At 43.9% G+C, this 27124-nt stretch overlaps 1 protein-coding gene across 1 annotated transcript in view; it reads left to right on the top strand.

Moving 5' to 3' along the window:
- ST8SIA1 (ST8 alpha-N-acetyl-neuraminide alpha-2,8-sialyltransferase 1) overlaps nt 1-23037 on the top strand; it is a 118574-nt gene extending 95537 nt beyond the window's left edge. The window contains exon 5 of the mRNA XM_077468704.1: nt 18151-23037. Coding sequence (XP_077324830.1) covers nt 18151-18640 — 490 coding nt within the window. The 3' untranslated portion in view covers nt 18641-23037. The remainder of the gene's footprint in view (nt 1-18150) is intronic.
- Nucleotides 23038-27124: the final 4087 nt, after the last annotated feature.

The following is a 27124-nucleotide window of genomic DNA, read 5'->3' as shown; positions in this document are numbered from 1 at the left end:
TGCAGAGCATACTAAATAAATACAAAATCATTTTTCATGGGGGTTTGCCCTGCTGTAGCTCCCACCATCCATCCAGATAATCCTTCCGAATCCTGGGCTTTCCATAGCCATCCTGCTCAGCAAACATCTCCATACCGCTTGGGGGTCTGCTTCGGTTCTTGCCATGGCTGGTAAATCCAGAAGAAATCAGCCTCCCACAGCTCCTGACCCGCTCCGCTGATAAATCGTGCGGTGGCCAACCCTGGAGCCTATAATGGACCACTCCACTGCTGCAATCCTGATGGCCATCGCAGAAAGTAAGTCCTCCATGGAGGGGAAGATAGAGAAGCGGGCATTAGAATGTGGGCTCATACGGCAGGATATGGACAAGTTTAGAGGCTGCCTTACAGATGCAGAGCACCGCATCTTGGCAATGGAGGATACCACAGCCTCCACTGTCCAAACACTGGCTGATCTGCAACAAAAGGTTAAAGTCCTCATGGCTCGCTCAGAGGAAGCTGAGAATCACCTCAGACGCAACAATGTCTGGGTGGTCGGGCTCCAGGAGAACACAAAAGGCTCTAACCCTGCAGTGTTCACTTTTTATATGTAATAAAGGAATTTTTCAAAAGTGTATTTGTTTTATTTAACCATTTTTTACACTTTCTTTGTGAAATGGTAGGGGTACTTTTGTACCCCCTTACCATTTCAAACAGGGGGGGGGCGGGATCTGAGGGTCCCCTTGTTAAAGGGGGCTTCCAGATTCTGATAAGCCCCCCGCCCGCAGACCTCCACAACCACCGGCCACGGTTGTGGGGATGAGGCCCTTGTCCTCATCAACATGGGGACAAGGTGCTTTGAGGGGTCACAGACCCCCAAAGCATCCTCCCAATGTTGAGGGCATGTGGCCTGGTACGGTTCAGGAGGGAGGGGGGGCCGCTCTCTCGTCCCCCCTTCTTTTCCTGCGGCCTGCCAGGTTGCGTGCTCGGATAAAGGGTCTGGTATGGATTTTTAGGGGGAACCCCACGTCAATTTTTTTTTAAATTTGACGCGGGGTTCCCCTTAATATCCATACCAGACCTGAAGGGTCTGGTTATGGATATTTAGGGGGAACCCCACGTAAAAAATTTTCTTAAATTTGAGGCAGGGTTCCCCTTAATATCCATACCAGACCTGAAGGGCCTGGTAATTGAATTTGGGGGACCCCCACACTTTTTTTTTTTATTTTTTTTTTATCAATGACTTTCAATGAGTGTTCTCTGTATTACGGAGCCGACAATTCATAATAGCTGCGAGTGATTTTAAAGGACTTTTTTTCCTGCATAAATGACACTTTGTGCAGGGACAGTTCTAAGCACCAGAAACATGAGCCCATTCACAGGCATACTATAGACAACCCCCCCCCCCCCTACGAAATTTAAAGGAATATTACACTTTTATTGTTTCACTTTAATCATTATTAAAATAACTGCTCCGAAAAAACGGCCGTTTTTAAAACTTTTTTTTGCATTGATACATGTCCCCTGGGGCAGGACCCGGGTCCCCAAACACTTTTTAGGACAGTAACTTGCAGAATCTTTTCTCTCTGTCAAATCTTTTTTTTCTGTCGAATATTTTCTCTATATAATCTTGGACTAATAGAGGTAAGGTTAGGCACATTCGACCACAGGTTCTATAGACAGATTGTTATTGTCAGAGTCACGTCGAATCTCCTATTCTATATCGAACTGTTGTAACAATGAAAACGAAAATAAAGCATTTATTTATGTCGGATCTTTCGTTTTTCGGATTTTGTGCTTTCGTTATCGTTTGTCAAAACGAAAACAAAAATAGCTGAAATTCGGACGAAAATGCATTCGGACGAAAACGAATGCACATGTCTAGTGAATATCTATTTCCCACCCCCCTTCCGAACTGAGGTTTTATTAACTGTTTTGTAGAAAGTCACCACCTTTCATCCACTGAAGCTGTTTGTGGCTGGTGACCTCAATAACATTTTAGACTATGTTCTAGACACCTCTAACCCAACCTGGGTTCAAAACTTTGACCTCCAGGACTGGGCTGACTAATTGGTGAAATTATGGCATTGGAAACACTCCATAGAGCGGGGTTATTCCTATCTATCCCATGTAACAGCTTCCTCTTCCCACATTGATTTAGCCTTCACCAACTCTGCTCTGTTGCCCCTGGTTATGGATATCTGTTATTTAGCAGGTGGAATTTCTGACCAAACCCACCTACAGGTCATTCTGAATCTGGTGCCCAGGAGATACAGGGGTGTTTGGCGGTGCATCTGGGTCGGGCAGCGGAGCTCTCGTGTAGTCCTTGTGTCTCCTCATTTTAAGGAGTTCTGGGAGCTCAATGAGGGCACTGCAGCTCTACCAGTCGTATGGGATGCCGTAAAGGTATCGACATAGGGGGTCTATGTGTCGGCTATTAAGGCAGCCAGGGTGAAACTAAATTATAAATATGAGGAGCTTCAGGCTCATGAACTGAGCTGTTCCCAAATCCATGCTGCCTCACCTTCTCCAACTTTCTTAGCTGAGCTGCAGATGGCAAGGAAGGCACTGTTGGTCCATTTCCAGAACCTCACTCAGTGTTTTTTTAAGGTTCAGGCAGAAGAATGGTTTGAGAAAGGTGACAAAACTGGGAAACTGTTGGCCTTCCTGACAGCTGACAATTGCACTAACACGTGGCCCCTTGCATTTACTCCCCAGAAGGTACTCTAGCGAAGGATAGTGAGGGTATTCTGCAGGCATTTGTGCCCTATTATTCTAGGTTATACTCGCCTATTCCTACGTATGAGACACGGCTCTTAACTGACCTGCTGGATTCCCTTCAAATCCCGGTATTACCTGATGAGGCCGTAGCAAGCATGGATGACCCTTTTACTGGAAAAAAGCTGGCAACTGCTATCGCCTCCTTTCTCAATAACAAATCACTGGGCCCGGATGGGATCCAGGCCATTTATCCCCTAGGCTCCTGCAGCTATATGGGGAATGTTTTGACTCAGGGACTCTACCGGCATCCTTTTATGAAGCTCAGGTTGTGTTGCTGCCCAAGCCAGATAAAGACCCTCTATACTGTTACTCAACATGGACCTGAAAATACACACCAAAATGATAGGTTGGCCAACGCATTATTCCACCTGATATCTCCAGATCACACTGGCTTCATGCCGAAAAAGGCCACAGACATTAACCTTCAAAGGGTGTATACACATACTCAGTTAACTCCTGAGGTATCATTAGGGGGGGCTCTGGTGTTTTTTGACCTGGAAAAGGCTTTTGACTCCATTGACTGGATGTATATGATGCAGGTATTGCAACGCATTGGGTTTGGCCCTATGTTCCTTAAGTGGATTTCACTACTATACGAGCATCGGGTGACTGCTCTCCATGTACATGGTAGAGTATCAGATGTCTTTCCAGTGTCCAGAGGCACCAGGCAGGGGTTCCCCCTTTCATCAGGGCTATTCTTGCTGGTTATGGAGCCTCTGGCTTTAGCGTTACACTCTTCCCCCCCAAATACAGGGGATTGGTGTAAGTAATCTGCTTGAGACAATGGCCCTGTATGCGGATGACCGGGTACTTTTTATTAGGGACACTCGCTTTTGCACAGGTTTGCAATGGTCTCTGGTCTCAAGGTTAATTGGTCCAAATCTAAAATCCTTCCTTTGCACTCACATCCCATGCCTGGACCACTTTCCCCTACTACTCCCCTTCAGTGGATTATACAAATTAAATATTTGGGATTAGTAATAACAAACTCGGTGTCGCTACTTGCTATATAAAACCGAAAGCTAAATACCTGCAAAAATCTTCCACTGTCGCTCATTAGATAAAGAGATAAGATAAGATAAATTTAATTAAGATGAAAATGTTGCCCCTATTCTTGTATGTCCTTAAAAACTCCCCAGTATGGATCCCTAAATAAATTTTTAAATCAATAGACAGTGTGCTCCTTTCCTTTTTATGGCACGGGGGGACTCCTCGTCTTAAATTAGCCATACTACAGCAGCCGTGGAGAGAAGGGGGCCTAGCGGTCCCTAATTTCTTTAAATATTTCCTGGCTGGCCAGTTGACAGTTGCTCACTGCTGGCTGACAGCTCCCTGGGATAATGCCTCTATATCCTTGGAGGCTGCCTGTGTGGGATCATATGAGGCCCTCTCTCACTTAGTGTACAGAGGTTTGAAATCCCCTTACCCACTTACCTCTTCTATGCTGTCGGTTATAAAGGCATGGTCTGTGGTGCAGGGGTTTAGGCCACTTAGAAGAAATCCAAACTTAACCCATTTTTCTGACTATCCCAATCCGGTAGTTTGGACCAAATATGGTATAAAGACTCTACAACATATAGGGGATTATTTACTAAAGAAAAATCCCCTTTGCACTGCAAGTGCACTTGAAAGTGCATTGAAAGTGCACATGGAAGTAAAGTCGCTGTAGATCCGAGGGGGACATGCAAGGAAGATAAAAAACAGCATTTTAGCTTGCACATGATTGGATGATCCAAGTGGAAAGGACCCTCTTGATCTTGAACCCAGTGACCTAGAACTACTGACACGCAGTGACTCATTATCCTAAGCAGAATCCATTCTATACAAGGACCTCTTTCCTGAGACGGTTCAATTGGTGAAACCTTGCAGACTAGCCTGGGAGGCCACAGCTCCTGGACTAGACCAGGACGATTTGGATGATATTTGGGAGGCTCCCTTTAAGTGCCTAGTATCAGCTAGAGACCGTTTGATCCATTACAAATTTTTACACAGAATCTACCTTACCCCTGCTAAGCTAGCCAGGATGTTTAGAGGCCATCCTTCCCTGTGCTGGAGATGCTCCGCACCTCTTGCACATTTTATGCACATCTTTTGGGAATGTCAGAAATTGCGACATGGATTAGGTCAGTTTGCTCCCTATCAATACCTCTTTCGGTTGAGGTATTCTTGTTGCACGCAGTTGAAACTTTGGCTACCACTGGGGCTATACGCACTCTTCTCACTCTTATTGTTCTATGCCAAGAAACTGATTATTCTGTCATGGAAGAGGTCATATGCTCCAACTTTGGTATCCTGGAAATCACTGGCTAACAAAGTGGTTCCGCTTTACAAAGTCATGTATTTAAATAGAGGGGCCCTGGCCAAATTTTATAAGGTATGGGGGGCTGGATGGCTTCTGAAGACAGTTTCTTACTGAATTAATATGTATGCTTTATATGGTCTGTGGTGTTGGCTGAATAGCTGAGAGGAGTGCACCTCAGGGAGGGGAGGTTGATTGACCTAGACATTAAGATGTTATATTGTGCTTAGTGTTTTTATCGGACTTAATTCTCCTGATGAGGGGGGTGAAGGGTCTTGGGAACTGTAATAATTGTTTAACTCATTTGGTTGCAGGGGCTGTTATCACTATACCTACCGCCTATAAGAGGGTATTGAACTGTGCATTCTTTATATGGGCAAATGATGAGGTGTTTATTCATTTATTTTCCCTTGTTTTGATGTTGGCTGGAACTGCTCTTATTATGACTGGTCTGTTTGTTACCACGATGTGCGGTTGTATACACCTGTCTTAAAAGTTCAATAAAATTTAATTTCCAAAAAATAATTTGTCTTATATAAATCATATATTATTATAATTACAGTTTATTGGAAGGCCTGTGGGTATATTGTATTTACCCAATTTAATGAAAAAAGGAAATATTTCAAACCAGGAGTTGTCTTCTCCTGGACTTAGCTTATTTGTTCTATCTATTTGAACCCAATATAGGTTTCCTCGTAATTCTGGCTATTTCTGCCTGATGCAAATATCACCTTGGAAATGACTGGAAGGAAAAAACAGCTGTATTTTCAAGGAATTGGAATATACCTCAGCTTGGGTGTTTAGCCACCCAAAAAATAATAAATCCCCCTGAAGGAGACCAAGAACGAAAGGGTCGAAATGCATTGGGGTATTCATGTGGATAGCAGTGCTGTAATGTAATTTGCAAACCATGGTCTCCTTGGTGCATTGTTTGCCATCAGTGATGGTTCATGTTGTCGTTTGTGTCGCTAACCAAAGCCCATATTTTAAACTCATTGTCCATTTGAATTCATGTTTTGACTTAATAAGAGATCTTTAACTAATTATCTCTTTATAAATATCCTGCTGCTAAAAAAAAACCCTTGTGGAAACTCTTCAATTTTTTGCAATTTTTGGGGAGTGCAGCATTGTTGACTCCCATATATGTGTCCTTCCTTTTCATATATAAATCAATAAAACATATGTTAGCATCACAAATCACATTATTGTTTTTAGTAGCACTCCCACCTCTTTCTGTTATTCCATTCTGTAACCATAGGTGTGTGTAGCCTATTGCATTAGGGTGTGCTCATTATGAATAACTTACTTGAGATGGAAGCACCCGAAGCGACCCTCATTGTCCTCCTCCGACGCCGGCATCTATCCCGTAGTGACTTCCGGGTATTGCGGCTCCAGCCAGTCACAGCGCACGGGAGCTGCCACTAACTGCATGATCACTGTTAGCATCGTCATGCTCAGTGCACCTGCGCGCCAGTGTCTACGGTGCATGCGCCGCAGACAGTGGTGCCTTTCTTTTGCAAATATCTCCTAAACCGTGTAGGTTTAGGAGATATTTCTTGTACCTACAGGTAAGCCTTACAACCACTTTAACCCCTTGATGTTGACCCTTTCCTAGCCAGTGTCATTAGTCAAGTGTACAGTATTATCACTGTATTAGTGTCACTAGTGACAGTTTGTGACCCTGCCAGCCAGTGTCAGTACCAGATTGCCCCCTTACATCAGAGCATGGCAAAGTGTCCCTTATATTAGAGCAAGGCACAGTAGTGCCCTGATATCATAGCATGGCACAGTGCCCTTGAACATCATAGCATGGCACAGTGCCCCTTACATCACAGTTAAGTCATCCCTTAGTGCTAGCTGGACAAGATATCAACTTGGCAGCTCCTGGAAGGGGGGGACAGATGCGGGAGAGAGGAGAGGGAGACGAGGAACTGCTCACTCACCTGGCTGGTATCTGCAGGATCACACAGGAGAATCAGTGTAGCAGCCCCCATGGATCTGCCAGCTGCTGTACCTAAACCCTCCCGTCCACATATCTTCTTTCTCAGGCACAGGCTGCACATATGGATTGCAGTGTGGGTGGGGCAGACACAGGGAATGGGGGCTGGAGGAGCAAGAAAGGATCAAGCTCTCTCTCCTCTCATGTTCGTGCTGTGTGGAGGGGGGATTTCTGCTGGCAAGTGTATTTCAAAATTAAGTGAAATCCACCCTCTAGATTCAGCCATGCTCCCCACTAGATGCTGCTTACCTCCGATCCTATGACAGCAGAAGAGGCACTGGAGGGCAGGCGGAGTGCAGCTGTGTCACTCCGCTGCCTCCAGTAATGCCCCGTACACACGGAAATTCTGCCAGCAAAAGTCCGATGTGAGCTTTTGGTCGGAAATTCCAATCGTGTGTAAGCTCCATTTGACTTTTGCCGGCGGTATTCCCGCTAGAAAAAGATTGAGAGCAGGTTCTCAATTTTTCAGTCGGAAAAAGTTTGAATCAGAAATTCCAATCGTCTGTACCAATTCTGATGTGCAAAATTCCTACACATGCTTGGAAACAATTTGACGCATGCTCTGAAGCATTGATCTTCATTTTCCCGGCTCGTCGTAGTGTTGTACGTCACCGGGTTCTTGACGATCGAAAGTTCAGAGAACTTTTGTGTGACCGTGTGTATGCAAGGCAGGCTTGAGCGGAATTCCGTCAGAAAAAACATCCAAGTTTTTTCAGATGGAAAATCTGCTCGTGTGTATGGGGCATAAGAGATCTGCTGCCGGAACTATAGAGAGAGCAGCGGGAAATGCGGCCAGCTGTCAGCTTACTGTGCGGCTGCAGTTCTCATAGGGTGAGTCTAGGAGTATACATACGAATCAAAATTGTCTCACTGGCAGCACTGTCACTGCCAGTGAGCGTCCATTAGCAAACCCAGCAGTTTCACCAGAAAAAAGCCCTGGCTGGGACAGGGGGTATGCACAACCCATGCAAACGCCTATGTCTGTGACCTATAGCCTAAACAGCCTAGATCGCATGGTCTTTAGCTAGCAGGCACATTGTGGGTGTTTCATATTATTAGAGACTGCAAACAGACTATTGTTTAAAGCCAGACAGGCTGTGTATGGTAGAGGGGGATCAAAGGATTTCTGCTGTTGGATGTGCACATTATAGTGCAATAAAGCCAAACCTTCCCACATCTAAAATTTGAAATAAAGAAAACCATTAAGGCTATTATCCACATACAGACTTCATGTGGACATTGTATGAATTAGCGGCGGATAAGTGTCAGGGAGGCAGGTGTGTTTCTTACTCATTGCTCATGATTGGAAGGTTCTTCTATTTTATCATCTGATGGCCAGATACAGACAAGGAATGTACATGTTATTCTTTAGCCTCCTCTTTCTCACATCAGTACAATTGTCATTGGCCATGGCCCATTCTGTAATGCTCAGGTATCCATTCTCTGCCCAATTATTCTTCCAGAGCTCTGGAGCTGTTCCTCCTGCTGTTATTTCTGAGCCTGGAATTCATATTAGGGATCCCTTCCAGCTAGAGAAGAGCTACTGAGTGCAAAATTATTACCAGCTAGTGACAGCAATGTGCAAAATACAAAGTGATTTGAAAGAAGATAAAATCATTTAGTGAGAGGAGACGAGGTTGAGAAGGGGAAGGGTGAGGAGAAACCCATGCAGATATTGGGGATGATTTACCAAAACTGGAAAGTGCAAAATCTGATGCAGCTCTGCATAGCGCCAAGGTTTTATTGTCAAAGGTTAATTGAACAAGCTGAAGTTAGAGGCTGAGTGGCTATCAGGGACAGCTTCACCATATTTTGCCCTCTGCAGTTTTGAAAATCAACCCTGTTGCATAATCCTTCTTTGTTCATCACCGTTACTTTAAGACAGGCATGTCCAAAGTCTCGTGTTCTAGTTCTAGTTTTGAACGGCCCTACAGGAGAATTTCCTGTTTACATGGCAGCCTCTGTAATAGGAAGTCCGTCTCCTGCGCTGCCATTGGACAACTGTTCTGTCCATCAAATGAGGCGAGACTTTGTATTAAAGAGGCCACTGAGAAAACAGGAGTTTTTCCTGTATGTAATCTTTTGGCGCTCATCACGCGCGCCCCCCCCCCCCCCAACCACCCCCTCCTCCAAGGCTGCAGATGGATGCTCATCAATCAGGCTGCAGTGATGGCAATGGTGGGTGCTGCATTCCTGGCAATGGTGGGTGCTGCATTCCTGGCAATGGTGGATGCTTTATTCCTGGCAATGTTGGATGCTGTATTCCTGGCAGTGGTAAGTGCTGCATTCCTGGCAATGGTGGGTGCTGCATTCCTGGCAATGTTGGTTGTTGCATTCCTGGCAATGGTGGGTGCTGCATTCCTGGCAATGGTGGGTGCTGCATTCATGGCAATGGGGGTGCTGCATTCATGGCAATGGGGGTGCTGTATTCATGGCAATGGGGGTGCTGCATTCAGGGCAATGGTGGGACTGCATTCAGGCAATGGTGGGACTGCATTTATAGCACTTGTGAGGCTGCAGATGGGCACTGACCCTTATTTTGCTTCACAGTCCTTTTATTTTAAATCCTTTTCTTTGATGTACATCAGGGGACACAGAGCTATAGTAGTTACTATGTGGGTTATATGGACCACTGATAGGTGATGGACACTGGCACGCCCCTAAGGCAAGACGTATACTCACTATATAACCCCTCCCACTACTGGGAGTCCTCAATTTTGTAGCCAAACAATACAAGTGTACACCAAGAAGGGAGGGACCTCTGTATCCCCTGATGTACATCAAAGAAAAGGATTTTACAGGTAAGCTGTTTTAAAAATCTTGTTTTCTTTTCTTACAGTAGGGGACACAGAGCCATAGTAGTTACTATGTGGGAAGTCCCATAGCAATGGCAACTGAAGGGAGGGAGACGCAACAAAAAAAGGAGGCCAGAGGACTCATACTGCAGCCTGCAGTACACTGCCCCCGAAGGCAATATCCTCATGACCCTTAACATCTGTTTTGCGAACCCGAGCGGACGCCTTTAAATACATTATGAATACATCAAGGGAATGTAGTGCCTTCTCTTCCCTAGACTGAGGCTCTGGGAAGAAAGAAAGAAGAACAATATCATGGTTTAAGTGAAAACCTGCCACCACCTTTGGTAGGAAATCAGGATGAGGACATAACACCACCTTATCCTTATGCATGATCAAATATGGCTCTTTACAAGACAGAGCCGCTAGTTCTGATACTCTTCTAGCAGAAGAAATGGCAACCAGAAAGACTATCTTTCTAGTCAAAAGAACCAAGAAAATTTCACGTAAAGGCTCAAACGGCTGATTCTGAAAATTCAATAAGACCAAGTTTAAATCCCAAGGATTTAGAGGTGCATTGATAGGGGGATTAATCCATGTTACCTCCCTGAACAAAGCTACGCACCAGAGAGTGAGAAGCCAGAGGCCGTTGATAAAAAAATATTGACAAGGCCGAGAACTGGCCCTTGATAGTACTCAAGGCCAGCTTAATTTCCAATCCCATTTGCAGGAAATCAAGGATCCTACCTATCACATATTTCCTGGGGTGCCAACCCCTGGATCCACACCAAGAAACAAATGCCTTCCAGACTCTATAGTAAATGATTCTGGAAGACGGCTTCCTAACATTAATCAAGGCAGACAACCCACAATCCCTTAGACTGTGAGTCTCAATAGCCAAACCGTTAAATCTAGCGTCTGTAAGGCACGATGGAATACCAGACCTTGTGAGAGAAGCTCTGGCCATAATGGCAGAGTCCAAGGGACTCCTACTGCCATCTTTATGATCTTGGCAAACCAAGATCTTCTGGGCCATGCAGAGGCCACCAGAATCACCTCCTTTCGTTCCTGCTGGATCCTGCGAAGAAGACGCGGAAGTAGAACTGGAGGAAATGCATAGATCAGAGAAAACTGATCCCATAGGAAGACTAATGCGTCTGTTCCGCAAGCTTTCTCAACACAAAATTGTCAACCTTGTTGAATCTGGGCGTGAACAGGTCCACGTCCGGAGTACCCGACCTCTGACATATTGCTAGGAAGATGTTGGGGTGAAGAGACCATTCCCCCGGAAATAATTGTTGGCGACTCAAGTAGTCCGCCTGCCAATTTTCTATTCCCGGAATGAATATTGCCAATAGGCAAGGAATGTTGTGTTCTGCACATCTAGAACATGATTCACCTCTTTTTGGGCTGCACGACTCCTCGTGCTCCCCTGGTGATTGATGTAAGCCACAGTCGTGGCATTGTCAGACTGAATCCTGACAGGACAATCCCTCAGTCTGACTGTCCAGGGCTTTAGAGCCAGACGAATTGCTTGAATCTCTAAAATGTTGATAGGCAAGGTCCTCTCCAACTTGGACCATCTCCGCTGGACAGAATCTTCTTCCAGTACTGCTCCCCAGCCTGGAAGGCTGGCATCTGTTGTCACCACTTTCCAGGAGACTGGTAGAAGCGATTTTCCCTTTTTGGAGTTTCCTGGATACCAACCACCAATTTAGGCTCTGATGCACGTCGAGAGCCAGGCGTATTGGAAAATCCAAGGCCTGAACCTTTTTGTTCCAGGCCGACAGGGTTGTGTTTTGTAGCAATCTTGATTGAAACTGCGCGTAAGGGACAGCCTCGAGGGAGGCCACCATTTTTCCCAACAATCTCATGCACAACAGAATGGAAGGATTTTTCTTTGCTTTGATGAGTTGAATTAGTTCTATAATGGAACTGATCCTTGTCTGGGGTAGGAATACCTTTTTCTGTATGGTCAAACCCAAGTACTCCTTGATGGTTTTAAGGAGGATTTTTCTAGGTTGAGAATCCAACCTAGAGATTCCAGGTAGTTTACAGTTGTGACCAGACTCTGGTTTGGACTTGAAACCGAATGATCTATTAAAAGCAGATCGTCTAAATAGGCTAGGACCTTTATGCCTTGAGCCCTTAATCTGGCTAAAGGAAGTGCCAGAATTTTTGACAACCCCCTTGGTGCTGTGGCTACACCGAACGGCAGAGCCACAAACTGAAAATTATGATTTTCTATTTTGAAGCGCAGAAATTTATGGTGAGTGGGAAATATTGGTACGTGGAGATATGCATCTTTGATATCGATAGAAGCCAAAAACTCCCCTCCTTGTAGGGCGGCAACAACCGATTGGATTGACTCCATGCGAAAGGATCAGATGTTCAAGTGCCGATTCAGATCTTTGAGATCTAGAATAGATCTTACTTCTCTGTTTGGTTTTGGAACCATGAAAAGGTTTGAATAAAAACCTGTGCCCTGTTCCACCAAGGGGACCTCTGATATCACCGACAGGGATAATAGATGGTCCAGCGCTAGAAGAAGAGCCTTCTTTTTCTCTGGGTCCTAGGAAACATTTGACCTTAGAAAACAGAACTCTAGTTTGTAACCTAGAAAAACAGCGGAAGCCACCCATCTGTCTCGACATTGCTCCTGCCAGATCCTTGAGAATTGTAGGAGCCTTCCCCTCACCCGATTGATCGGGGGTGCCCCTTCATAAGGAGGCTTTAGCATTCTGTTTTGTGGGCTTTCTGCCCCAAGATCTCTTCAGACCCTGGTGCTGCCCTTGGGTTCTTCCCCTTGAACCTGACGGTTGAGGCCGTCGAGACTGCCTAGAGGCTGATGCCCCTGGCACAGGTGAGGAAGCATGCTTAAAGGAGAAAGGTCTGAACTTCTTCTTTACTGGTAAAAGAGAGCTTTTTCCATTAGAGATCGTCTCCAAATAGCCGTTCCCCATGAAAAGGAAAACTGGCTAAGAGCTTTTTACACGGTGCTTCGGCTGACCAACTTTTCAGCCATAGAACTCAGTGTTTCTGATAAACCAGCCCATTGCTGGGCCTGTTCATCAGGCAGAATTTTAAGTATCTCCTCAAACTGTTCCTTAATGGACTGGGATACCCAAATTGTGGCAAGAACCAGCTGCGTTACTGAGCTTGTCAAAGACATATGGCTTTTAGAAAGAAGCTCCAACTTTTTATCTGTTGGATCCTTTAACATTAGCGCATTATCCACTGGACATGTGAGATTCTTGTTCACTGAGGCAATCGCAGCATCAATCGCTGGAACCCCCCATTTTTGTATAGAAGTCCTCTTCTGTAAGATAAAGTGTGGAGAATCTCTAATGCCGCGTACACATGTAGCAGACATTCTGGCGGACTTTCCGAACGAGCTACTTGCCCACACACGGTACTTTTGCGGCGGACTAATACAGCGTACTAAGTCCGCCAGACTAACCGCCGTACTTTTGAAATGAACGGACTTGCCCACACACACGGAGGAAAGTCCGCTCATTTTGAGCGTGTCTCCAGGTAGCCGGGGCCAGCGAAGGAGGCGTCACTGGCCCCGTCACCTGGTATGGACTTAAAGGGGAATCCCTACGCCGAAAAATCGGCGTGGGGGTCCCCCCCTAGGTCCATATCAGACCCTTATCTGAGCACGCTACCCGGCCGGGCCAGGAAAGGGGGTGGGGATGAGCGAGCGCCCCCCCTCCTTAGCCGTACCAGACCGCGTGCCCTCAACATGGGGGGGTGCCTTGGGGAAGGGGGGGCCGCGCGGCCCCCCCACCCCAAAGTACCTTGTCCCCATGTTGATGAGGAAAAGGGCCAGGGTTGTCGGGGTCTGCGAGCGGGGGGCTTATCGGAATCCGTGAACCCCTTTAATAAGGGGGCCCCCGGATCCCGGCCCCCCACGCTATGTGAAGGAGTATGGGGTACAATGTACCCCTACCCATTGTAAAAAAAAGTAAAACAAAAAAAACAACACACAAGGGTTAAAATAGTTTATTGCACAGCTCCGGGGGTCTTCTTCCGTCTTCGGGGGTCTTCTTGCCGGACTCCTCCGCTATCTTCTGCTAGCTCTTTTACTAGCGGAGGAGCCCGGCTTTCTTCTTCGCCGCTGCCACCCTCTTCTTCCGACTTTGGGGGTCTTGTCCCCCTCTTCGGGGGTCTTGTCCCCCTCTTCGGTTCTTCTTGCCGGGCCACCGCTTCTAGCTCTTTTACAAGCGGTGGCCCGGTCTTCTGTTGCCGCTGTCTTCTGGCCTTCTGTTCTTCTCTTCTGGAGATGTTGCCTCGTCGCTGTCTCCGGTCACAATGACAGGGACGCGGCGTGTGGCGACTTATATAGGGACATCACTGGATGATGTCCCTGCCCATTATGATGTCACAGTTCCAGCATCCTCTGGGACTGTGACATCATAATGGCCGGGGACATCATCCAGGAACCACAATAAGAGGGTCCTGAGCACTAGATGGGGATCTGCTACGTTTCACCCACTATGAAGGGATAAAATAGCATCAATCTTCTTTTTCAAGCCAGAAATGGTAGAAGAAAAGAGCTCTCGTGTGATATACTCAGGGGAAGAAGCGTCTTGTGTAGCTGTAACTACAGATTCCCCTGATGGCTCAATCTGACCAGCCACATCACTCTCAGAGGAGGATGACATTTTTTTGGAAATGGTTTTAGTTTGTTGTGTAACCATTGACCCTTTAGAACCCTTAGAGGAGTTCCTGTGCTACTCATAGCCTGAAGCACAAAGCAAAGGCACTACCAGCAAAAGAATGTACACTGCTAGGCTATAGTCCAGCGCAATAGCTGCTATTAATCCTAGCCTGTTAAAGTACAATGTGTCAAGGGGAAATGGCTGTGTCACCAAACCTGATCCAGTCAACCTCCTGCTCTGTCCCTCCACAGCAGCTAGATACACACAGTGCTTAAATCAACTTCCTGCACGTGTCGCGGGCGTCTGACGCCATTAGCCATGCCCGCCCTGAGTGCTTTTTCCGCTCGAGCGGTGTCCTGTGGAACCTGCAGACATGGGGGGGTAAATCCTCTGCTGAACAGCCGCAGTCTGTCTCCCCCTTTTTTTTTGCAAAAAAGTTAACTAGTTTGGCATCCTATCACCCGAAGGGGAAAAAAAACAATTTTGGGGGCACAGGAAGAGAACCAGACCCCCCCTTCTTACCGGAGGATTAATTGTGGCTGGAGAAGAGGAGATAGGAAGGCTCCTGTGCTGTTTCCAGCGTCAGGTCGGTGAGTGCTCAATACAGCCCCCAGTGGTGACACATAGGCACAACATTACACATAGAAGGAGAAATTTCTGAGAAAATCTCACTTACCTTTTCCTCACAGTAGGGTTATCTGAGATAAAAAAAATCAGTCTTCACCCTTCATGATGGGCTCCGAGACCTTTAGGAAACCTTCAGGAACAGGGGAACTTCAGGTTACCCACAACCCTGGACCTGCAACAGCACCCTGCCAGTAAAAACTTTATGGCTGTACTATCAAAAAGTACTGGATCCCAGGGTCCAGCTCTCTAAAAAGAAGCGTTCCAAGCAAAACCTTGTTTCTTCGGACACGAGGCCCTGGTACCATTCATTTAGCCCATGAAAGGACATCAGAACGGATCCGGTCAGTATGGCTAATCCCAGCAAGGAAGCTTCCAGTGGAGCTCAGCACAGCACATCTTTACTCGTCACCAACACCTTAGACACTGGTGAAAAAACTGAGGACTCCCAGTAGTGGGAGGGGTTATATAGGAAGTACACGTCTTGCCTTAGGGGCATGCCAGTGTCCATCACCTATCAGTGGTCCATATAACCCACATAGTAACTACTATAGCTCTGTTTCCCCTGATGTAAGAAAATAAATTTACGTTTTTTTCCTGAAACTTCCCTCTTAAAGTGAAGGTGCATGTTATATGCCAATAAATACGGTATATCCAAATACCACGCCCAAACTCATCTCTTTACTCACACACAGTGTATTAGTGCTCGAATGAACACACTTAGACTGAATTTTAATGGTTCAAAGAATGCCAGGCAAAATGGTCGGCCCTCCCACATGTTCACTTCATCAAATCTGGCCCTCTTTGAAATAAGTTTGGACACCCCTGCTTTAAGATCAAAAACACGCAAACTCTTACATCAGGATGACTGATGGAAGGAGAGCACAGTGCTGTAGCATCTTCTCACAATTCTCTCCAGATCTCTGGGGGTGAATAGAGGGGTCATAGCAAGGACAGAACAGATAAACATTGTATACATTTATCATGAGCAACTGACACCAAGCAGTGCTGAGAAATAACATAGCGTAACGTGGGTTTAAGGCTTAATGTACATGGGATGTTTTACAACCTTTCCTGAACGATATATAACTTGACAGATAGTAACCCAGGTTTAAAAATGTTTTTCCAGGTTTACGTGCCGCGTTTGCATTTAGAAGCAATTATTTTTTTTCAAATAGTCAAAAATGTAAACCCTCTGTAAACGAAACACAGCTAAGCGCGAGTTACCGTGTTTACAGGCTGTTACAGCCGTTTGGCGTTTCAATTGCCTTTGAACATCCGTGCTGAACACATTTTTGTGCTTTCCAAAAAATGCTTCTAAACTCAATTGCCTAAAAACGACTATAAACGACCCTGTGTATATGTACTGATAAGATAACATAGAGGAGAATTCAGGGGCAGCTGAAAAAAAAAATGCCCAACTGCTCCTTAATGTTCATTTACCTGCAGCAGTGTACATGAAGCCTTACAGTATGAGAATACAGAAAAATAATATCTATCTATCCATCTATCCAGAGTAACTGTGAGGCTCTGTACAGCCTATTTCACAGGGCTGCCCCCCACCCCAAAAAATATCACAATTACATTTTTCGCTAAAGATTCACAGGCTCAGATTTTATCTGAAAATAAGCAAAACAAAAATTCTCAGATCACTTACCAGCCAGCCTGCAACAAATTGAATTACCCAGTCTAACAGTTCATGTTAAAAACAAAGGGTTTACTTTGCACAAATCTGTGCACTGGATACCTTTGCTGCCATTGTGCTATTGCTGGGTGTCCAGTGCATCCCTATAACTTTAAGGGGGAGTGGGCTACCTGCCCGTAATCTATCCATTACTATAAGTTCTCCAACTTTGGGGACTCTGAAATTATAGAGTTAGGACTGCAGTACACTGGGGTGCCATAATGTGACCGCTGCAATTTATGCATGTATTTGCAAATGTGTGCAAACTAAACCCCTTATTTTTAACGTCAACTGTTAGACAAGGTCAATGCAGATTATTGCAGGCTGGCTGGTGAGTGAGCTGGGAATCTTTGTTTTTTGACATGCGTCACCCTTCCATATGATCCTTGCTGTAAAGGCCAGTAGGTTGGGGGGGTTTCAATTTGTTTGTATAGTTGGTGAATTGGTGTGGGGACGTACTGCAGTACACTCCATTACTATAAGTTCTCCAACTTTGGGGACTCTGAAATTATAGAGTTAGGACTGCAGTACATTGGGGTGCCATAATGTGACCTCTGCAGTTTATGCATGTATTTGCAAATGTGTGCAAACTAAACCCCTTATTTTGAACGTCAACTGTTAGACAAGGTCAATGCAGATTATTGCAGGCTGGCTGGTGAGTGAGCTGGGAATCTTTGTTTTTTGACATGCATCACCCTTCCATATGATCCTTGCTGTAAAGGCCAGTAGGTTGGGGGGGTTTCAATTTGTTTGTATAGTTGGTGAATTGGTGTGGGGACGTACTGGATACCTTTGCTACCATTGTGCTATTGCTGAGTGTCCAGTGTGTCCCTGTACTTTTAAGGAGGGATGGGCTCCCTCCAGGCATACCTGCCCTTAATCTATCCATTATTATATATGTGCTCCAGCTGGTAAAAGAGCTGGAAATATTTGTTTGTTTTTTTACATGCGTCACCCTTCCATGTGCTCCTTGCTGTAAAGACCACAGTTATAGAATGGGGTGGTTGCCATTTGTTTCTATACTCAGATTTTATCTGCACTGCCATGGTGGTGAAAAATAGTATTACACATTGACGTTTTGCAGGTCATGGTGCGTTAGCCTTACTAGACAGACAGACAAATGTCTATCTCTCTATCCATCTGTGTCTACTTCTAGAAAGTCCATGGAGGCATGGGCTCCCTCCAGGCATACCTGCCCTTAATCTATCCATTATTATATATGTGCTCCAGCTGGTAAAAGAGCTGGAAATATTTGTTTGTTTTTTTTACATGCGTCACCCTTCCATGTGTATAATGAAGATGTATTAATAATTTGTATTTTTTCAGATTCCAGAACTTGTTGTGGTCAAGGAAATCATTTGTGGAAAGTGTGAAGGTATACAAGTCCAGCTACGTCTACATGCCAGCCTTCTCCATGAGACACGGAACAGATCCCTCACTTCGTGTGTACTACACCTTGGCCGACTTCAGCACCAACCAGACTGTTCTCTTCGCCAACCCCAACTTCCTGCGTAATGTTGGAAAGTTCTGGAAATCTAAGGGTGTCCACTCTAAGCGTCTGTCTACGGGCCTCTTCATGGTCAGCGCTGCCTTAAGCCTGTGCGAGGAAGTGACCGTTTACGGATTCTGGCCCTTTCAAAACGACCTGAAAGGGAGGCCCATTAGCCACCATTACTACGATGACGTGCCTCCTATGACGGGGTTCCACTCCATGCCCGAAGAGTTCCTACAGCTCTGGTTACTTCACAAGACAGGAATTTTACGAGTTCAGTTAGAACAATGTGACACAGCATCTTCCAATCGGAAACCTCACTGAGATCCACGCAATCTCTAAAAACTGCAAATTTTTGGGGGGTGGGGAATCTTTTTACTCTTTGACATTCAAACAGCGAACTCTCCTTTTTCCTTTGCAGACTTGCTTTTTGTACTGTGCAGATACTGGATACTGAAGAGCGACTGTGAAATGAACCCGCTAAATTTAGAACCGCGTTTTACGAAAGTGCCAAAATTCTGTCTTTCCGTCCCTGGGTTTTCTTTGGAACTTGCTGATGTACAGAATTTTAGTGAACTTTTTTTTAAATATTTTTTGGCTGCCGACTAGATTCTTTAGAAAATGAATGTAGTATTTTTAATGCAAAATCACAGTGTCCAAAAAAACCAGCTTTTTACAGACTTTTTTTTTACAGACTCTTCAGAACGTTTGATCCGCGACACCTCCAGCAACCCGCTGACAAAAACCAGCTGAGGTTATTAAGGAAATGGACGAATGCCTTGCATGGGGCAACTTTTTTTTTTTTTAAGTATGTGTATGTATGTATGTATGTATATATATATATATATATATATATATATATATATATATATATATACACATATAATTTTTATGTTTTTGTTCAGTGTCAGTTTTGTGCCTTGGATGTTTATTTATAAGGAATGCAGGAATGCATCTGTGTTAAAAGCATGTATGTGATCGTTTGCTTTGCATATGCCAGCAGTGAATGGAGATAATATTTTTCTTTCTCTTATTGGAGGGTTAAATTTGGAGTTTGGATAGTCTGCATCATTGCAATATATTTCCTGCAGATTTGATTAGTACAGCACTTTGTGAGGACCTGTCTCTTTTCATTGAAAGGGAACCAATATTTGTCATAAATGACACAGCAAAGAATGGTCCCCCTAGTTCTCTGGTTAACAAACTGCAGCCCAAAATTGGGAAGGGCTAGGGGAACATTGATCTATAAGGAACCTATAACTACAGTGATTTCTAGCAAGTCTCATATAACTTGTTCCCAGTCTCTGACTGCTTCCTACCACATGCCCTTGTGTCATGCCACGTGTCCAATCACTCCTGTAGTATGTCCACAGTCTCAAACCATCTTTGTTATATGTCTGCTGTCTCTAACAGCCTTCTGCAGCATGGTTTATACTTAAAATTATGTGTGGACCCTTGGTGATGTCGGGAGCCATATTTAAGTCCCTCTGTTCCACTTAATTTGACCACCAGTGCCCTAGTCCTACAGGCTTATTTTCCAAGTTTTAAGAATCATATGCTTAGACTTAATCGGCATTCCAATGGTGGTAAAAAAAATGATATTGCAGCTCGACTGTTCACAGGTCATGGTTCATTAGCCTTGCTGCTTAGACAGACAGATGTTTCAATGACCATAAAGATGAGTAAATTGGCTCATTGATCTAACCCAGATCAAGCATTGTAAGGGAACCAATATTTGTCATGAATGACACAGCAAAGAATGGTCTTCTGGTTACAAAACTGTGGCCCAAAATTAGGAAGGGAAAGGGAAACATTGATCTGTAAAGAACCTATAACTGCAGTGATCTCTAGCAAGTCTCATATAACTTGTTCCCAGTCTCTGACTGACTGCTTCCTACAACACGCTCTCAGTGTCCAATCACTCCTATAGCATTTCTATCATCTTTGTTACTTGTCTTCTGTCTATAACAGTCTTCTGCAGCATGGTTTATACGGAAAACTATGTGTGCCCCTTGGTGATGTCAGGAGCCAGTGCCCTAGTCCTACAGGCTTATTTTCCAATTTTTAAGAGTCACAATGCTTGGATTCAATCTGCATTCCCATGGTGGTGAAAAATTGTATTGCAGCTCAATTGTTTATAGGTCATAGAAAATTAGCCTTGCTGCCTAGACAGACAGATGTCTCAATGACCATGAAGATGAGTAAATTGACTCATTGATCTAACACAAATCAAGCAGATTTGTGGTTATCTAGTTATACACGAGTCTTTGTTCAAACCACAAGGTGATCTGATTGGTTCCCTTTAAATGAGGGTCCCTTGGGCATCTTATTGGGTAATTTCCTACCTAGGGAGCATGCTGTCTAGGCTGGTCAGTTGGAGATAGAGCCAGTGGAGGTTATTTTCTAATGATTAACCTATTGCTGATTGAGCAACAGTAAGAAAGAGTGGGGGTTTAGCCGCCGCACATAAATCCAAGGTGGCCTGAGGCTGTGTTCTCCCACTGACTTAGCTGTCACCAACAGCTATCAGTCTTGGCTTCCACTATGGGAGACAATCACAGTGGTCACATGAAAGCATGCTATCTCCTGGGCATTACATCCCACCTAAAGGAAAAACAGAAGAAGGATCGCCTTCAAGAATTAGGGGACCTTTTAGCCCACTTAATGGGCCACGGGGATGCAAGGCCTAATGTGTTGAATAATGTAATGTGTTTTCCAAGTAAGGAATTCTAGTAAGTTCTTATTGCGCAAAACAGAGCAAAACAGAAGTGGCCTGGTTAGAAGACCATAACAATTAAAAAAAAAATCAGCAGATCTTGGCTGTATTTTTTTATTTGCTCACCTCAATTGATAAACATTCGCACATCCTCAAAATTTTTGACTAAGCTCACCTTTTGTGATCTATACAAACAAAACCATAGAAGTGCACGCTCCTCCATTGTTTCCATAGAAGCAGGGAGGTAGGAAGTGTAAATCTCTTCTCATTGTACTTGCCATCGCCCGATATGGAGCCCCTATACAGCCTGATCCTTGTCTGATCTCTGCTAGTAATTGGGTGGGTTGGGGGTATCACTTTCCCATATAGAGCCACATATACTGTAATATACTGTACATCAGTGAGGTCAATGTTTCTTCATCTAGGAAAAATAATTTGTACACAACAATGTTCCTAAATAAGCATCACCAGAAAAATCTGTCCCTAGAACTGAAAAATTTCAGCCATTGGCTGGTAATAGTGCTATCTTTTCCCATCATTTCTCATCTAGAAACATCGCTAGGTCATCACTTGGCACGGTTCCACATTTTTTTTCCCTGGCAATGAAAGTTTCAGTTAGTTGTGATTTTGTCTTGCCTTATGTCAGTCCTTAACCAGAGTCCACCAAGTCAGTGTAAGGCAAATAAAACTGCCCCCAATATTTTTTGTAGCAATAACATTACAAAAAAAAATATATAGTTTTACACATTTTGTAAAAAAAAAATGTGTAAAGGACTGGACACACCCATGTTCTGTCATCTGCATATGTTATAATATAGATTCCGAAATAAATTTACAATTGCAGTTGCAAAGTCTGTCTCCTATGGTTTTAAAGGTCTAATTTTCCCACTATACAGATTTTTTTTTTAACACCCACCCCCCAAATAGGTCAGTTCATCCAAACCCCAAATTAATATTTTAGTTATAGCTGGAGTATTGTTAACTGGATCACCCTCTGACTTAAATCTCTTATGACTCCACTTGTGAGATTTGTTTTCTTCTGACCACCACTAGGTCTCACTTTGTTGCATACTTCATAATGTAAAAAATAAAATGTATAGGGGGGACTTTTATTCTTGATGCATATTCTAACAGTGAGACCATGACATATAGGCCATGGTTGGGTTGATTGAGTTGGAGGGGCTAGGAACTGTACTACTGAGATTTCACAGCAGAAGTCTTTAAGAGAATAAATTAATAAATACGTTGTAATAAATTAATTTTGGACATAAACGCCAAAAATACACAACTGCAATAACCACAAAAGTGGTGGGTAGAGGTGAGTCAAGTGTGGAAAACCCACTTACATAAACGTGTTCTGCTAAAAGACTTTGTGGCATCTTGTACCAACAAGATGAATGGCCACGGTGAACACAATCATCCAACGGATTGGTTGAAAGGCAACCAATCCAATTACTGAGTTATGTCTCACGTAGAGTGTCGGGGGTCCCAGGGAACGTTGTGCATGGTCTTGATTGTGTTAGGCGTGAGTGTGCCGCCGTCAACGGTGGTTGTATTTCATGTTCGATGTTGCACGACAGCAATTTTATGATGTCTGCTTTTATGTCTTTTGAATGCACTGATGCAATAAAACTATTTCTCTGGCCATTGGAATGACGTTCCCCTATCACTGGGAACTGAGCTCCGTCTTTCTGGATCAGCACCCCACCAATGGGAAAACGTTGTGTAACTATCTGGCTCTGTGGCAGTACAGCTGCACAAGACTCATACAAATATTAAACAGCATGACAGTTAACTGTGGCTTTATCACCAAAAGTAGATAAAGACCAACCAACACAAAAAGTAACACAGTAACACATTTTCTCAGCTGGATTTTGGAATAACAAAATCTTTTTTTTTTTTTTTTTTTTTTTTTGGAATTATGTAACCTAAAATGTGAATTATCCATCAATCTTGCAATGTATAGTAACAGTTTAATAAACACATACAATTTGTTTGCCAAGAACTCTGGTGCAGTAAATGAAAAGTCAGCTCTAGACATAACAGAACATTCAGTAAGAAATGTCCTGTGTCTATTTCTGCTCCATCCATAACAGTACTTATAGTCTATCTGTGAGCCAGTTTAGCCATGTGTTTTCTATACACAATTAGCTCCAGCATGAGCACACATGATGTTAAATGTTGTGTTTCCCTGTTGCCTGTGGAAACAACTTATGTGGACTCTCAAGCCCCATACACACTATCAGATTTTCTGTTGTTTTTTTCCTTCAGTTTTACCAAAACCATGTAGTAGAAGGGCCTGCCTGATTGCATGCAGATTGGTTTGACCGCAATATTACATGGTTTTGGTAAATCTGAATTAAAGAATCAGAAGAAAATCTGATAGTGTGTATGGAGCTTTAGGGATAGCGTTGCATTTTACCCAGAAAACATCTTTGTGCCTTATCCCTGGACAATGGAAACAAATTATGATGGAGGTTGGAGAGACATGGCTGAAAAGCACTGCTGCTGTGCATGTTTCATATATATATATATATATATATATATATATATATATATATATATATATATATATATATATATATATACAGTAAGATGCTAAACAGTTCTGGAAAATTTTCCCCGAACAGTGAGATCACTGACCCAAGTTATAAATTATTCACTGCAGATTTTTCCTATCAGACAACAATTTATTTCAGCTTTCCCACTCTACTAAGCAAGCAGTTCTGTAACATGATACGAGAACAAGCTGAACGGGTCTGTGACTTGCCGAGTCAGTCGCTTAGTACCAAAAATAGCCAAAATTAAAGAGGAAGTAAACACTGCTTTTTTTTTTCTTTTGGGACCTGCAAAGTAAAGCCATAATGTGAAACGTGCCTGCAAAACAAAGCCCTCGTCGTCTCTGCTGGTGGCCGCATCCATCTTCACCCGTCATCCTTCCGGGACCATGGACTCCGGCTGTGTGACAGGCCAGAGCTGTGTGACGTCACTCCCATGCGCATGCGGGCTGCTGTTCCTTTAGCGCGCATGCGCCAATGACATCATCGGTGGTGTATACAGTAAATATCTCCTAAACAGTGTCTGCAAATGGTTAAACTGCTTCCACCTCCCTTCAAACTCTATACTAACAACCCTGTAAAAGGAAGATGCGTATACTTACCTATTCTCAGAGGTCTCCAATCCAATCAAATCATCTCCAAAGTGTAGAGTAAAGATGTAGAGCCTGGATGATGACTTCACCCATAGGCTTACTATGGAGCATCCACTGTCAACTGTCCCTTCTCTCCCAAGAAGCCGGCCCTGGGAGCCAATCAAGTGACCAGACTGGAGTTCCCAGGGAATAGGTAATTATAAGCATCTTCCTTCTACAGGGTAGTTAGTATAGATGTTAGAAGGGTGGGAGCAGTTTTTAGCTTAGTTACTTCCAGACTTGAATTCCAGTTTCATGCTGGAGACCACATAGAAAGGAAACATTTTCCCACTGCTATCATGGTCAGAATAAAACCCAGTGAAGGTTCTGACTCTTATCTGCTCCATCTAAGACTAATAGTATCCATTCAAATTTCTTATCCAATCCATGTGAGACTTAAAGTGGTTCTAAAGCCTAATTTTTTTTTACCTTAATGCATTTCTTGCATTAACCACTTCAGCCACTGAAGATTTTACTCCCTTCCTGACCAGAGCACTTTTTGCGATGTGGCACTGCATCGCTTTAACTGACAATTGCGCGGTCGTGCAACATTGCACCCAAACAAAATTGATGTCCTTTTTGGTATTTGATCACCTCTGCGGTTTTTATTTTTTGCGCTATAAACAAAAAAAGAGCGTCAATTTTAGAAAAGACTCAATATTTTTTGCTATAATAAATATCCCCCAAAAATATATAAAAAAAATGTTTTCCTCAGTTTAGGCTGATATGTATTTTTCTACATATTTTTGGTAAAAAAATTGCAATAAGCGTATATTGATTGGCTTGTGCAAAAGTTATAGCAGCTACAAAATAAGGGATAGTTTTATGGCATTTAGATTATAATTTTTTTTTATTAGTGATGGCGGTGATCTGTGACTTTTATCGGGACTGCAACATTATGACACATTGGACACTTTTGATACTATTTTGGGACTATTGTCATTTATACAACGATCAGTGCTATAAAAATGCACTGATTACTGTGTAAATGACACTGGCAGGGAAGGGGGTTAACCACTAGGGGGAGGTGAAGGGGTTAAGTGAGTTCTAGGGAGTGATGGGCTTCAACTCACATGGCAGCAATCTTTGCTTCCGATGACAGGGAGCAGTGATCTCTGTCATGACACAAGGCAGAATGGGGCAATGCCGTGTTTACGTGACACGATCGCCGGGAGACCGGGCTGTATGCGGCGAGCGCACGTGGGCCTGCTATCCCCGCCTCTTAAAGGGGATGTACAGATATGCCCATTTGCCCACTGCTGCCATTGTGCCGACATACATCGGCATGCAGCGGCCGGCAAGTGGTTAAGGTAAAAAATGTTTATACATTAATTTTGGCCCTTCACCCCCCAATACTTGCATGAGCCCTCATTCGATCCAGCGCTGTGCATGTCTACATCTCTTCTCTCCCCTCACTTCTGTGCAATTCCATTGCACGGAGCAGGTACTGTAAGTATAGAGATGTTTGTTAAAAAGAAAAAAAAATCCTTTACAAACACATTTAAAACAATCAACTATGCAAAAAATTGAAGAGGCATAACTTCCCTTTTTATATTCAATTTAGATTGGATTTTGATGGAACTGAGTCGATCAGTCAGGGCAAAAAGTTATTGATTGATTTGCATGGGTTTGGAAGCACCTAAGTTGTTGATGAATCTGATCGTATTTGGATTGATAATGTTATGAGATTACATGATGTAAGTGCGATCAATAACTTGGGATCATATTTTAACCATCAACTTTCCCAAGTGTAACATATCAGTTGCATAGGTTGTGGCCTATAGATAAATATTCACATTAAAAGAGATTGATCAGAAATTAGAATTAGGTCAGAAATGAAACTGATCATTTATTGAATCGTATATGGCCACCACACCATATATATCCATAGTCAATGTGACTGATAGAGGCGCTATGATGGGCCCCCCCGCTTGGTGCGGAGAAGACGGGCCCTCATCACCCAGCTATGTGTGTGCAGAGAGTGGAGGACATTGAAGGGAAATCGGTGGAGGTCACAGAATCCTCAGCAGACAATACAAAGTTTTGCGGAGCCAGCACTGAGTGCCTGGCCTAAAAATCAAACAGGAACTAGCTGAAATAGGATCCGAGCGGAATGTGCCGCACTCAGTAAGTTTGTGTCTTTCACTGCTTTTGGCAGAATTACAAGAATAAAGTGAGATGAGGAAGGGAGGAAATGAAAAACCTCCATATAACCCCAATATATTCAAATGAAAATTTCAAGTGTATACAGCTCTGTGTAACGTGACCACATCCTGCTTTATATGAGAAGTCTGAGAAAAGATTTATTGAATATATCTCTGTGGGACTTTAAAAGGCAGAAACGCCTTGACAAAAAAGTATTTAGAAAATGTATCTATTTTATTTGAAAAGTTAAAAATGGATATATGACTTATTGAAAAGACACAGTAGGATGCACGTGTGTCAAACCAGTACAATATCAAGAGACATATAGATGTGCAAACAACCACTTGAATCTGGCCAGTAATGAACTGGGTCAGAGGATGTCCGAAGCGTTTAAAGGATTGTAGCGATTAAACCTCTTCTTCAGGGGCTAGTGGTTCAGTGATTGATTGTCTTAGCTGAAGGTGGAGACGTGGCAATAGGATTACGTCATCCGGAGGCCCCGTCTCCTTGTGATATCACTGCCCAAGGCATGATGGGTCTGGATGACGTAATCCAATGGCCACGCCCCCATCGTTATCTAAGAAATGCTTGACATCGGCGCGGACAGATCAGCGGGACGCAGCATCAGAGGAGGGTTGTTAGGTGGGAGTTGGGGCAGAGGAAGAAGAACTCTGGACAAAGAAGACAGAAGAAGAGTGGAAGAAGAAACAGCGGGAGAAGGAGAAGCCCGGAGGAGGAATATGCAGGAGACGATGGA

The sequence above is a fragment of the Lithobates pipiens genome, unplaced genomic scaffold (assembly GCF_037356315.1).
Source record: "Lithobates pipiens isolate NorthernLeopardFrog02 unplaced genomic scaffold, aLitPip1_a1.2 Scaffold_8, whole genome shotgun sequence".
Taxonomy (NCBI): Eukaryota; Metazoa; Chordata; class Amphibia; order Anura; family Ranidae; genus Lithobates; species Lithobates pipiens.
The sequence above is the reverse complement of the archived record's forward strand: the minus strand, read 5'-3'. Positions and strand labels throughout refer to the sequence as shown.